The sequence below is a fragment of the Canis lupus genome, chromosome X (genome assembly GCF_011100685.1).
Source record: "Canis lupus familiaris isolate Mischka breed German Shepherd chromosome X, alternate assembly UU_Cfam_GSD_1.0, whole genome shotgun sequence".
Lineage (NCBI taxonomy): Eukaryota > Metazoa > Chordata > Mammalia > Carnivora > Canidae > Canis > Canis lupus.
The window spans coordinates 47,475,922-47,489,737 of NC_049260.1; the positions used below are offsets into that span (position 1 = coordinate 47,475,922).

The window sequence follows — 13,816 nt, forward strand, 5'->3', positions numbered from 1 at the left end:
CAAGTCTGGTTACAGGAACTAGTAATAAAAAACAGGAATACAAAGACTTAACAGGAAGACAAAAACAATGCTTGGCCTTCCTCACCAAAAAATGTTAAGGATAAAATAGCAGTTAAAAACCACCACCACCACGATGACCACCGCACACACACACACACATACACACACACACATTCAAAGGCTAGCCTTTAAGTTCTGAAATTGAAAACTTCCCCTTTAATTCTGTGTGCCTGACAGGCTGGGCCAAGAAGGCCCATTAAGAAAGCGACTAAATACTGGTAGCTAGCTCCCCACCGGCTCAAGGCCTAGGGAGAGCTGGAAGCACATGACGGCGACTGGCGGCACTCTATCTTTCCCCCGCACAGTCTCTATGGTATTCTTCCCAGTTCACCCGCCCCTTGGGTAGCAGCAGTCACGTGACGGAGTCCGGGTTTACGGCAGGTGCCCACGTGATCCTGTCCTGCAGTCCGTGCCTGCGGTGAGGTACCTGGGATCCTGCAGGGCTGGCGGTTAGGTTGTAACTGCCGCTAACGGCGGACGCTCTCCGGCGACCAGGCTCGGTAACAATAAGCCGGCGGAAGCGTTTGGCTCTTGGTGCCTACCGCACGGGTCTGCTCTTTCTGCCACCTCCGCCGTCCCCACCTCTTTGCGGGGGAAGTCACCTTTGCGTTTTGGGCCTGAGGCCCAAACTCGACACGACCCCTCCCCCTTTCCCACTCATCCCCCGTCTTTTCCTCTGAACCACCAAATCATTTAGCCTTTGAGCTGGCCAAATCGGCTCTGCCTTGAGGCCAAGTTCGAAGAGGTTAAGGTAACCGTGGGGAAAACAGTCCCCCAGTGGACAAAGGCGGAGGCAAGAATAGAGCAGGCCTAGCGGCCACAGGCAATAAAAATAGGCGACTGAGGGTGTGAACAAGGAAAAGAAAAAGAAAGGAAAAGAGTACTGCGGTTTAGAAAGAACTGGAAAGGACTTGTTGCACGATGGAAGAATCTGACTCTGAGAGAAAAACGGAGAAAGAGAATCTGGGGCCAAGAATGGATCCTCCCATAGGGGAACCAGAAGGATCGCTTGGGTGGGTGAAGTTTGTTATGTCAAACCTGAAAGGCGGTGGGTTCTAACTGAAGATAATATTGTGAATTAGAACACCCCACCTATGATAAATTGCTTTCATTTACCCTTAAGGTTGATTGATTTCATGCTTTTGGTGACAGGATAAACTGGCAAGAGGACTGGTTGGCGGTTAACTGGGTAGAAACAGCATTTGGGGTGGGCTTGATATCAGTCCTGAGGTTTTTTGGGGGGTATTCTATTTGAGAAGGTAGTTCTGAGTTCCTTTGAATTATCAGTATAGGAGATTTAACATCATGTCGAGGATAAGACTAGGGAAAAGGTTGGTATTTCTGGGGCAGAGAACAGTGGCTTGAAAAGTGCTTTCAGTGCCTCTTTGTACCTGAATTTGAGATTTGTATTGTGTATACCTTGTACCTGTAAGGAGTGCAATCTGACTTGGAAGGACAGCTGGCTAAACATACTTCCAGATTTTAAAAATAGGCTAACTTAAAAATAATAGAGGACAATCAAATAAGGTAATATTTTTTGGCTTATTAAAGCACTTGTATATGTTACTTTGATAAATTCTTTAGGATGGTAAAAAAAATTGAATCTTGAATTTTTTTCGCTCATTTATATTACTAGGCTAGTCGTCTTAGGAGTCATATCCTGAGTATTGTAATTAGGGGATAGGGAGCTTGAACCCAGTTTTATAATTTAGGAAAACAAGAGCCACTTTAACTGAGTTCATACACACAGCTGTACTCAGCTGTTGTGCTAAACATGTTCTTTTGTACCTCCACATTTATTTATTTTTTAAATTCCAATCTAAGGCAATGGACCCTGGAAACTGTCTTTTGGTTTATATCTGCAGGTGGGTACTACCAAATACAGCCATGAAGAAAAAGGTAAGACATATTACGTACTCCAGATACATGAAAGTAAAGGTAAGAAGTTACAATTCAGGAAATATATTTGTGGTTTATATATACCATCTTTCCTGGACCATTACAGGAATCCTCTATGTGTTCTCTTTGACTCTTGTCTTCATCTTTGCTATCAGATTTGATTTTTCTACTATTTAAATCTAATTGGGTCAGTCACATACTTAAGACCTTTTCATAACTTTACCAAAACCATAGAATAAAATTGAAATGATTCCATAGTATAGAATGCCCTTTAAAAATCTGTTCCTGACTAAACTGATCTGTGACCCCTGTACCACCCTATTATAGCCAAAGAGAATCTGTTTTTCTCCAAATTTACAAATTAATTTGCATTTTGTGCAAGCCATGCACAAATACTACACTGCAGGCCTCTTCCTGCACATTTATGTAGAACCCAACTTAAGTGTTACCTATATAAGATCTTTGAGTTTTCCAGGTGGAATTGAGCATTCCTTCCCTTGTGCTCTTTTTTTTAAGATTTTATTTATTTAATTGAGACAGAGAGAGAGAGAGAGAGAGAGAGAACAAGCATGAGGAGAGGGAGGGGCAGAGGGAGAAGGAGAAAGGAGATTCCCCACTGAGCAGGGAGCCCTACATGGGGTTTGATCACCAGGACCCTGAGATCATGCCTGTGCTGCCAGGCACCCCTCCCTTATGTTCTTATGGTACTGTGCCTTACCTTGGGGTTTAGGCAGAATCAATAAGGGCACAATTCTGGAGTAAATCTTTGTGGCTTTTAGTTTCTTTATTTGTAAAATGGAGATAATAATATTACCTATCTCATAGGGTTGTTATGAAGTTTAAATGAGTAAATGTGAAGCACTTAAGTACATTAGTGCTTAACGCAATTATCGTTGGTTACTCTTTCATAAGCAGTTGAAGATTTGTTAAAAAAAAAACAGAAGAAATATGCCATATTTACCCTTAAATTCAGTTATATAACTTAATTTCCTAAAGGAATGTTCTTGATAATCCTATCTAAAAATGCTGTCAACAAGCATAGCTAAAAATACCAGAAATTGCTATGTGATTAAGAATAAAACAATTTTAAAAACATATTTTATTTATTTATTCATGAGATACACAGAGAGAGAGACAGACAGGCAGGCAGAGGGAGAAGCAGGTTCCATGTAGGGAGCCTAACATGGGACTGAGTCCCGGGTCTCCAGGATCAGGCCTTGGGCTGAAGGTGGTGCTAAACCGCTGAGCCACCCAGGCTGCCCAAGAATAAAACAATTTTTAACTACTTTGACTGACTTGTCAGTAACATTTCCTTAGATAAAGTTATGTGTCTAAATGACTAGATTAAATTGAGCCTGAGTAAAGTATACTTTCATTAATATTCCCTGTATTCTAATTTGTAATTAGAACTTTAAAAAAAATCCTTGGGACTGAAGATACAACCTGTAACCCCTTCATTTGAAAAGCAAGGTAATTGGAACTATAGTCCATAAATGTTAAAGTTTGAAAAGGCTAAAAAGTCACCTCAACCAATTCCCTCCTAGTGTAAGGTATCTTTGATAGGTGTTTTCTGTTTTTATTAGGTGCTGATGTTGACATGAAGGCTGTTTGCCTTCATAAGGCCACCTTTTCCATTGGACAGTTCTCATCATTAAAAACTGGCTTGTTTTATATCTTTGTTTAGATAGCTTTCTTATTCTTTTGATGAACATATTTTTAACCATCTGTTATATGTTAGGCACTGGAGATAGAAAGGGGATTCTCCCTGCCCTTCCAAGAACTCAGAGTCTTGTGAGAAGCAGAACAAAAAAAAAAAATCCCAGATAACTGCAGTGCATTATGACCTTTGCAATGCTATAGGAGTGCCATGGGAGGAAAGAGGTGAGATACACCTAAGCCAACCTAGGGAATTGGGGTTAGAGAAGCTTCTTGGGGAGATGGTTACTGAACCAAGTCTTGAGGGATAAGTGGAACTTAACTGAAGGAAGAAAAAGGAATGGAAAGCTACTAGCAGAGAGTGCACCATGAAGCAAAGACAGAACTGGCTCCCTAGAGTTCTGGGAGCAGTAAGAAGGGTTATAAAGGGATTCAGTTCAGTATGGCTGGGCTCTGTAAGTTCTAGGCCAGGAGGGTCAGGAGGTGAGGGCAGAGGAGTAGAAAAGCCAGATCAAGAAAGGTTTTATATGTAGTTTAAGGACTTGATCTTGTAGGCCATGGGAAACTTAAAAAGAAAAAAAAGAGGGCAGCCCAGGTGGCTCAGCGGTTTAGCGCCGCCTTCGGCCCAGGGCCTGATCCTGAAGACCTGGGATCGAGTCCCACGTAGGGCTCCCTGCATGGAGCCTGCTTCTCCCTCTGCCTGTGTCTCTGCCTCTCTCCCTCTCCCCCACTCCCTGTGTGTGTGTGTGTGTGTGTGTGTGTGTGTGTGTGTATGTCTCATGAATAAATAAAATCTTTAAAAAAGAAAAAGAAAAAAGATTCAGAGTAGTTAATGAATAAAATCAGAGTAAGTAGAAGGGATGAGATTAAGGGCAGAAGTGGAAAGTTTGACCTTGAGTAGAGGGAAGAACTTTCAGTTATAATGAAATTCCCTGCCAGGTAGTTCAGTGCATGACACATTAGATTATGAGAGATCAGGGGATCCCTGGGTGGCACAGCGGTTTAGCGCCTGCCTTTGGCCCAGGGCGCGATCCTGGAGACCCGGGATCGAGTCCCACGTCGGGCTCCCGGTGCATGGAGCCTGCTTCTCCCTCTGCCTATGTCTCTGCCTCTCTCTCTCTGTGTGACTATCATAAAAAAATAAAAAAAATTAAAAAAAAGATTATGAGAGATCAGTATTCGATTTCCTCAAGTTGTTATTTCTCTAACATAGTTCTGAATATATGATAATGTGTAATGGTTAGCATAATAAATTCATGTGAATTTATTGCAAAGAATATGTGTGACCCATGACAGGTAAGTGCCTGGCTCCAGGAACTTTAGGTATCTCTGCATTTACCATTGGTCAGGGAACTAGTAGTTATAGGTATCTGCAACAGGTTGTTGGTACTGTCACTTCAGTAAAACATCAAGTACAAAAGAAATAGATCTCTTTAGATTTGATTTGCTCTAGATTTCTAACTTTGTTGTTTCTTCTTACTTTGTCCTTAGGTGCTGTTGATGGGTAAAAGTGGGTCTGGTAAGACCAGCATGAGATCTATTATCTTTGCAAATTATATTGCCAGAGACACACGTCGCCTTGGTGCAACAAGTAAGATGTTTTATCTTATTGTAAAATCAGGTGATCTTAACTATTAATAATGTACATAAAACACTTGATTGCAGTAACTTAGGGATGCAGAGGTTGAGAGAATTGTTTTGGAGCATGTTTTCCCTGTTTTTTTTCATTTCAGAGGCGTGTGGCCGAATTCTGGTTATTACTGCTTGCTCTCTTGGGGAGGTTCTTTCTAGGTTGTTTACCAAATGGGGTACTCTTGTCCAACTTGTTTTTTTTTATTCTGCTCTTTATTAAACAAACTTAGGGACCCTTTTGTTTGCTTATTTGTTTTTTTGAGGGGGGTTGTTTTTAATTTATTATAGAAAGGGAAATTAATTGATAGGTAGTAACAAGCATAACAATAAAATCTAAGATTTTTTTAAAGCTATAGTTAGTTCTAGTCTTCATTAAAAGGTAGATTCTGGGTCAGAGAGCTGTGGGTGGGAGGTTAACTTGATGTGTACTCTGCTGCTTCTCTTCCTAGATACACATAGATGTTCTCACTGGAGTTCCAGCTTTAACTTGAGAAATGTTTCATTGCACTTTATTGCTTGAATGTTAAATCTGGCTTCTTAATATGGGCTAACTGGGCTTACATAGCTGTGAGTCCAGTGGATCTGTTCTTCTAGGAGATCTCTTCTGTCTATATACTGTAATGCCATTTTGTTTTATAGCATCCAGGCATTTCTGGATTCTGCTATGGTCCTTGGCCTCTCAGTGATGAAAGCCCTACTGGCTTTTAAATATTTCTGATTTGGTTTTCTAGCATCTTGAACACTTTTAGGGACAAGTCACCCACTACTTCATAGGGTATCTCACTCTGGTTCCAAGAAAAACAAACATTTTAAAAACAACTTCTGCATTATACCCTGGATATAAAGAAGGAGACCTCATTTTGGTTCATAAAGTGCTTGGAGTATATACTCTTATAGTTGGGGCAGCTTTAATGGTTAGAAAGCTATTTCTTAGTTAGAACCCTGGATCTCTTTTCCTTTATCTCTGTTAGCTGGTCCACTTTCTGTTCCTTTGAGTCTCTACAAATATTTGAGTATGATTAATGTCTTGGTCTATCCTAGCCATCCTTGCTTCCCAAATCTTATCTTTCTTAATTTAAACATCTCCAGTTCCTCCCTTTATTCCTCATATGACATCATTTTGAAACATTTTAAAGACTTTGAATGTGTATTTTTCTAAAAGTGCTGAGACTTGAATAAAAGTGTGATATGATCAGGGCAGAGTAAGACTATTATATCTCTTATTCTAGGCCTCACGCTGCTGTTAGCACAGTGTAGTCCCCTATGCTTTATTTTTTGGAGTGGCTTTAATTATTCTGAGTCATACTAAAAAAAATCCTTTTCACATACATTGTTATTAAGACATAATTTTTCTGATTCTTGTGCAGCTAATATTTTGAATCTAAGAATAAATTCTTATCTCTATTGAATTATTCAGTTTTGTTTTAGCACCTGTGTTCTATACCCACTGTTTGTTAGCTGTGAAGTCCAGGGAAACTCATTATTTCTCAGGGCCTTAGTTTCCTTATCTGTAGAAAAAGAGATTAGATCTATTTTCATTTTATGTGCTTATTATCTCATCTGATATGTTAGCTATTCTTCCTAGCTTCGTGCATTTTGTACATTTGATAACCATCTCATCTAGTTTTCATCTAAGTCATTCTTCAAAAATTTTGGTCAGGACAGCATCCTATAGCCTGTCATGCCTTGAGAGACTTCCTTCTAGAAAGTACCTGTCTAAACTTCTTTATATCTTGGTTTGCTAGATTTTAATTGTTTTTCTATTCTCCCAAGTTAAAAATCTGGATCTAATAGTCATATGGTTTTAGTAGATTAGAGGAAGCTTCTGTTTATTATATGCTTTTTTATTTACTTTAGTTGTTATGTTAACTTCATTTTGATAGATGACCTGGAAGTTGAGCTTACTCAACTAACAGGCGTTAGAGCTGGATTGTCGCTCTATGCTCCTGCTCTATCCATTGTGCCATAGCCACCATTCCTGGAGGATTTCTTTCTCTGTGTTTTAAATTCTGTACATTTTACTGAAGCAACAGTCAATTTTCTAGTCAATTTATATTTTTGGCTGATCAGCAGAGTTGATTTACTACCTTGAGTCTAGTGAATAGTTATGCAACCCAAATTTCAGAACTGTTCAAGCTACTTGAAATAGTTTTGAAGTAATCTAGCAGCATCATTAAAAAATTATGAACAGAATCTTGCAAATTATATGAACCCTATACATTTAAACAGTCCCATTTATTCAACAAGTGCTTTTCTGGACCGTCCTGTATGCCAGGCACTGAGTAAGACGGGGCTTTTGTCTTAATTGATATATTGATATACGTTGATAACAATTACTGTATTTCCTTAAAAGTAGTAAAAGTGTGCTTTAAAATATGTTGGATTTATTGCTTTAATGTATCATTAGCTAATTTGTCATTGCTGAAGAAAGGTCTGGGTTCTACTGCTAAATTTATAGACTATTTGAAAATACATATAGTGCATTGATTTTTATTTACTGTTCCTTCTAATGCAGTTGCTAATTTTCTTTAAAATTAGCAAAAAGAGTACTTCTAAAATATATTACCTTTAATGTTTTAGTGTTTTCTAGTTGTCATTGCTGAAAAAAATCCAATTATATTTTGTTAAACTTAGAGCCTACTGTGTTTTAAAATTTGAGGTAAGGGTACAAAATGATGATACAATTAATTTATTAGTGGGCTGTTAAAATCTGTTTGTTGGAATAGTAAACTTGTCAATAAAAATGTGATTATGAAGTATTTTAGTCACAAACACTGTTGACAGCTCCCAGATTTCCTACCTTCTCAAAATTCTCTGTTTCCTTGGCTTTTATTTAATGCTTTATCACTCTGGTTTTCTTCCTTTATCTTTAACCATGTCTACCCCTTTAAAAAATATTTTCTTCTTTCTGCTCCATAAGTGTATGTGATTTCCTAAAGCTCTGTTCTAGTTCTTTTCAGTTGCTCTTTTGACAGCAGGACAGGAAGATTAGGAGAGCCAGAGGGCCATACAGGAGACATGAGACTAAAAAGGAAGACAGAGCATGGTGGTTAGATCATAGAATGCCTTATAAACTAAGTCAAGTAGTTTGAACTCTATGGGTAGCAGTCCATAAGGAATTTTAAATGGAAAATTGACATGTCAGATTTTATTATTTTTAATTTTCAATTTTAATTACAAAAGTAAAACTTGTGAAAAATTCGGACATTGCAGAAGTGTAGAAAGTCTGCTCCTTCCCTCATTCTCAGGCCTGCTTCCTGGGGACAACCACCATTAGTAGTTTGAGATTGTCCTTCTGGCCTTTTTTTCAGGGTGTATACATATGTGAATATGCACAGAGACTTTTTTTCTTTTTAAAGAATAATGGAGTAAAATCTTCATTTTGGAGAGATGATTATATCTAATATTGAGGATAGATTGGAGGGAGGCAAGGATAGAAACAAGTTGACAAGTTATAAAACTATTTTAGTAGACTAGGTAAGAGATGATGGGATCTTAACTTGAGTTAGGGTAGTGGTAGTATATTCAGAAGCAAATGCATTTGGGTATTTAAGAGATAGTGTCAGTAGGACTTGTTGATAGGTTTGCATGGAATAGTGGAGGAAAGAGACTCAAGGATCAAAATAAGGTTTTGGCTAAGGCAACTGGTTAAATTCACTGAGATGGAGAAGACTAAAGAAGAATAGATTTTGTAGGAAAAATGGGGAGATGAGTTATATGTGGATGCACTGAGTTTGGGATACTTATGCATTATTCAAGTGAAGATGTTCAATATATGTTTCAGAAAGGCAGAGAGACATCTGTGTTAGAGATAAACATTTATGAGTTATCAGTATCCAAAAGGTAAATAAAATAACATGAATAGATTATCTTACCTGGGGGAAAAGTATAGAGAAAAGTAGGTAGCCAAAGGTGAAATCCTGAAGAGCACCAACATTTAAGGGACAGAAAGAAGAATAGGAAGATATACCAGAGAGGTTATAGGTATGATATCAGAGGCCAAGAGAAGAGAATTTTTTGAGAAGAGAGTAGTCAACAGTGTCATGCTGCAGAAAGTAAGACAAGGACCAGAATGTCCACTGGATTTGGTAATGGGCCATTGGTCATTTGATGAGAACAATTTCTTTGATATGGGAGTAGAAACCAGATTTCTATCCCATGTGCTTCATATCTAAACAGTCACTGAATCCTGTCACTTTTGTTATTGTCTTTCCCTTTCTCAGTAGTACTTCTTTCCATTTTTTTTTTAGTACTAGACCGTTTACATAGTCTTCAAATTAATAGCAGTTTCAGCACCTACTCTCTCGTAGACTCTGTTGGAAATACAAAGACATGTAAGATATGATTCCTTTTCCAAGGAGGGGGAAGTAAGGGGAGAAGGGAAGTAGTTTGAGCACCTACTACGTGCCAGGCACTTTAAGTATAATAACGCCTTCAATCCTCACAGCAATCCTGTGAGGTCAATAGCATGTCTTCCACCTTTTGTAATAGAGAAGGAAGCTAATACTCGAGGTTAAGTGACTTGCCCAAGGTCACAGAGAGAGGTACAGCTGGTATTCAAACTAAGAACTGTTTGACTCCAATGCCCATGTTTTTTTTTAATGCCCATGTTTTAATGCTTTGCTGCTTATGATCTAGGCTATAAGAAGATAAAATTGCACAAAAGTTAGATAGCAGTCAATTTAAGCAATAGATTCAAGATAGTAATAGAAGAAACCCCACTGTATGATTGTTGCAATAAATTGTAAAAATGATAATTGCTAGACTTTAAGAAATTTTCAGGATAAGAACTTTCATTATTCCTCCTTGTGATTTTTGGTGCCTGGCAGAGAGTAGATGCTTAATAAATGTTTGATTGAATTCAGAGGGAGTGATGACGGTAAGTGGGGGTGGCCAGGTAGGGCTTTTAGAGGCAGTGAATTTACACTGGGTCTTAATAGATGAATATAACTTCAAAAGAAAGGTGGGGAGGATTTTCTAGGCAGATGAACAGAGTAGGCAAAGTATAGAGTGGGGAGGGAAGTGTAAGGCAGAGGTCGCAAACAGGCAGTCTATAAACTGGATAAGGCCTCCAGATATGTTTTGTTTGACCTGTACAATGTTTTAGAAAAATTGGAATTAATTATTAATATGTAAAAGTTTCTATAAAAAAATGGTTTCCCACTACTATTGAAAGATGTAAAGACATCATCTTGATCCCACATTCCTGCCTGACAAATAAGCTAGAATTACTCATTGCCACCCACTCTATCATCCTCTCGGATGGATGTTTACTTTCTGTACATGGTCATCTTTGCTTTTGCAAATTTACTGGCCTGGCCCATATTAGCAAGTTTGCGACCCCTGATGTAAGGTATATTGGGTGTTGGGGAGGTAGTGGGGTTGGGGAGGACTATGAATAAACCAAATTGGACTGGAACAAAAGTCTTTATTCATGTGACTCACTGGGGAATATAAGGGTAGATTGGAAGCCAAATTTGAAGGACCTTGAATGCCCCCCTCTAGGCATGGAGGAACCACTGAAAGATTTTTGAATGGGGAGTGACATGTTCAAAGTAGTGTTAAGAAGATGAATCTGAGAGTAGCCTGTAGGATGAAGTAAAGTGGGTAAGGCTTCCTGGTGGGAGGTAATTATGGAGCTATTGTAGTTGTGTAGGCTTAAGAAGTAAAGGCCTTCCTTATTGTTAGTGGCATGTTGTAAAACAAGTGGATCGAGAAATTACAAAGGAATAGCAATGAATGTGAACACAGAGTCAAAAATAACCACTTCTCCTGAAATGGGACAATGATAGGGTCATTAACTGAAATAGGGAAACCAGTAGAGGGAACAAGTTAGGTTATGTTTTATGCTTGTTTTGTATTTGGTGTTTGTTGTCATAGTTTAAATTTTTGTGGAGGGTGTTGGCGGTTTAGTAAAGAGCTATTACATGGTATATGTCTCTGTCTTACATGTTGAAATTTTAACATCAATATTATAATTGGAGATTGTTTCTGCTCTAAGCACTAAACCAAAATGTAAAATGACTTACATTGAGAGCCAGTTCTATAGCTCAGAGTAGTTTAGGTGCCCACCTTGTTACTAAACTGAAAGTCACCTTGTAGCTTTGAGCATTTCACTCCACTTTGGTCCTTCTAAATTCCATGGGTTAGTTCTTTGCTTATTTTGAAATTCACCTTACATGCTACAATTACTAGATTTGTCATATTTGTCTTCCAGTTGATGTAGAACATTCTCATGTTCGATTTCTGGGAAACCTGGTATTGAACCTGTGGGACTGTGGTGGGTAAGTACTATCTGCTTGTTTGTGGGGCCAGTGGCAGTAACCATGGCATCTAGTATAATCAGCATGGAAAATACATTACAGTAGCTATCATTTGTGATAGATACATTTGATAGAAATTGCTTCAGAATTGGCACTTGGTTAAATAAAGATCTCTGACTTTTATGTAATTGTGAAAATGCCTACTCTGACATATTTCATCAGTACTAACACAAGCTGTGTCTAGGTATCTGTAGTATGGGAAAGATTATCTCCCTCTTTTGCAGGTGAAGAAATTAGTTTTTTTTTTATCTCAAGTGGCATAATACCAATATTGAGCTCTTAGCCATCATACCATATCACCTCATTCTTTATTATTTCAATCTCCAGGCAATCTAAGCACTGTGGATCAGCCCTAACCATATATTCTCTAGCTGAGTTACCAACTGTTGGAGGGATAGGAAACAGTTTTTTCTTTCATGGCTGAGGTAGTTCTAGAGTATTCCATCACAAATGCACATTCACTGTGCTTATATGTAGGTATTGCTCCTTACCCTATGGCTATTTGTGTCTCCATGCTGCAGCAACAGTGTGTAGTGCATGGTGGTTAGGACCCTCGACTCTGGAGTTAGATTGGGATTTGTAGCACAGCTCTGTTAGCTGTGTTATCTTATATAGATCATTTAAACTCTCTGAGCCAGTTTCTTCATCTATACAATAGGGATAATGATGATACTAAATGATAGGGTTGTTTTAATGATTAAGTAAATGACATATAGGTGCATAGCAAAGTTCCTCACAAAATTTATTGTTAGCTCAGTGTTTACTAGCTCCTAGCATAGAACCAACCATGGAACAAGGGCTCAATGAGTTATTTGTTGAAAGAATAATGAAATAGCCAAATATTCTAGAAGAAAATGACCCATTATTGCTATCAGATGGGTCACTTGATGCTCTAGCAGCTCTCTCTATACAAATCCTTCCTCCTTATCATTTTTCTAATTCTGTAATCTCTTTCAAGAGATTAGTCCCAGTTTCTTGGTTTTAGGCCCTAAGATATTATCATTAAATTTGCAGGTAAGGCAGCTGAGTACAGTGATACTAAGAATTCCCAAAGGTCACACAGCTAATTAATAGCAAAGTACAAGACTAAAAGCTAGGTTCATGATTTCTCTTTTTCATGACAAAACTACTTTTTAAAAATTTATGTTTTTAATTCCAGTATAGTTAATATACAATATTATATTAATTTCAGGTGTACAATATAGTGATTCAACAATTCCATACAATACCTGGTGCTCATCATGATAAGTGCACTCCTTAATCCTCATCACCTATATCACCTATCCCCTCCCCTCCACTAACCATCAGTTTGTTTTCAAGAGTCTATTTGTTGGTTTCTCTCTCTGTATCTCTCTTTCTTTTTCCTTTGCTCATTTGTTTTATTTCTTAAATTTCAACAAAAGTAATTTTTTTTGCTGGGTGCTTGGTAATTGAGAACTTCTGGGAAGCAGCACACAGCCTAGGGATCAAAGAACAAAACTGCTAAAAAGCTATCTTGAAGTCATTTCCATATAGTTTAAAGTAGTATTGACTAGTTATTTATTCAATAAATATTCACTGAGCACCTACTACCCTATGGAAGACTCTTTGCTTAAAGCTAGGAAACAGTGGTGGACAGTAATAGACCTGGTCCTTGCCTTCATGGAACTTACACTTTAGGGAAATGAATTCCATTCATTAAAAACTCACAAACACATGTAACATCACACTTGTGGTTAAGTGTTAAAAATAACAAAAATGTAATGGTATAAAAGCCTGTGGTGACTGGATTTGCTCAAGATAGAGACATTAGAGGGATGCCTGGGTGGCTCAGTGGTTGAGCCTTTGGGTCAGAGCGTGATCCCAGCGTCCTGGGATCAGGTCCCATATTGGGCTTCTTGCACGGAGCCTGCTTCTCCTGTCTCTGCCTCTCTCTGTCTCTTGTGAATAAGTAAAATCTTTTTTTTTAAAAAAAGGTTGGAAATGGTTTCTGTGAGGAAATATGGATTAAACTGAACTCTAAAGGGACAAGTAGGAGTTAATTAGATGTAGGTATAGGGGAATAGCATGTGAAACAGAGTAAATTGCATATATAAATGCCCCCTTAGTGGATATACTACAGGCCAGTGGAACTGAGAGAGGTCAAAGTGTATTTGGAACACAAGGAGAGGGTCAAAGGGTGGTGCAAGGTGTGGCTCAAGAACTAAGAAGGTGAGTAGTGAAAGAGACCATAAGGGAAGTGGAAAAACTGAGCGGCGAAAAATTAG

General features: G+C 38.3%; 1 protein-coding gene across 7 annotated transcripts in view; it reads left to right on the forward strand.

Annotated features, from left to right (window-relative positions):
• The first annotated feature begins 391 nt into the window (after positions 1–391).
• The window catches only part of RRAGB (Ras related GTP binding B), a 38,093-nt gene continuing 24,668 nt past the window's right edge, over positions 392–13,816 (forward strand). Inside the window, exons 1-5 of one of the 7 annotated variants that reach the window (XM_038587542.1) lie at positions 392–478; positions 1,926–1,959; positions 5,107–5,206; positions 9,498–9,581; positions 11,465–11,531. In XM_038587542.1, the coding sequence (XP_038443470.1) occupies positions 1,948–1,959; positions 5,107–5,206; positions 9,498–9,581; positions 11,465–11,531 (263 nt within the window). In that variant the 5' untranslated portion in view covers positions 392–478; positions 1,926–1,947. Of the gene's footprint in view, positions 1,074–1,925; positions 1,960–5,106; positions 5,207–9,497; positions 9,582–11,464; positions 11,532–13,816 lie in introns of all 7 variants that reach the window. The other 6 variants (XM_038587539.1, XM_038587544.1, XM_038587541.1 and 3 more) reach the window with 6 other exon arrangements.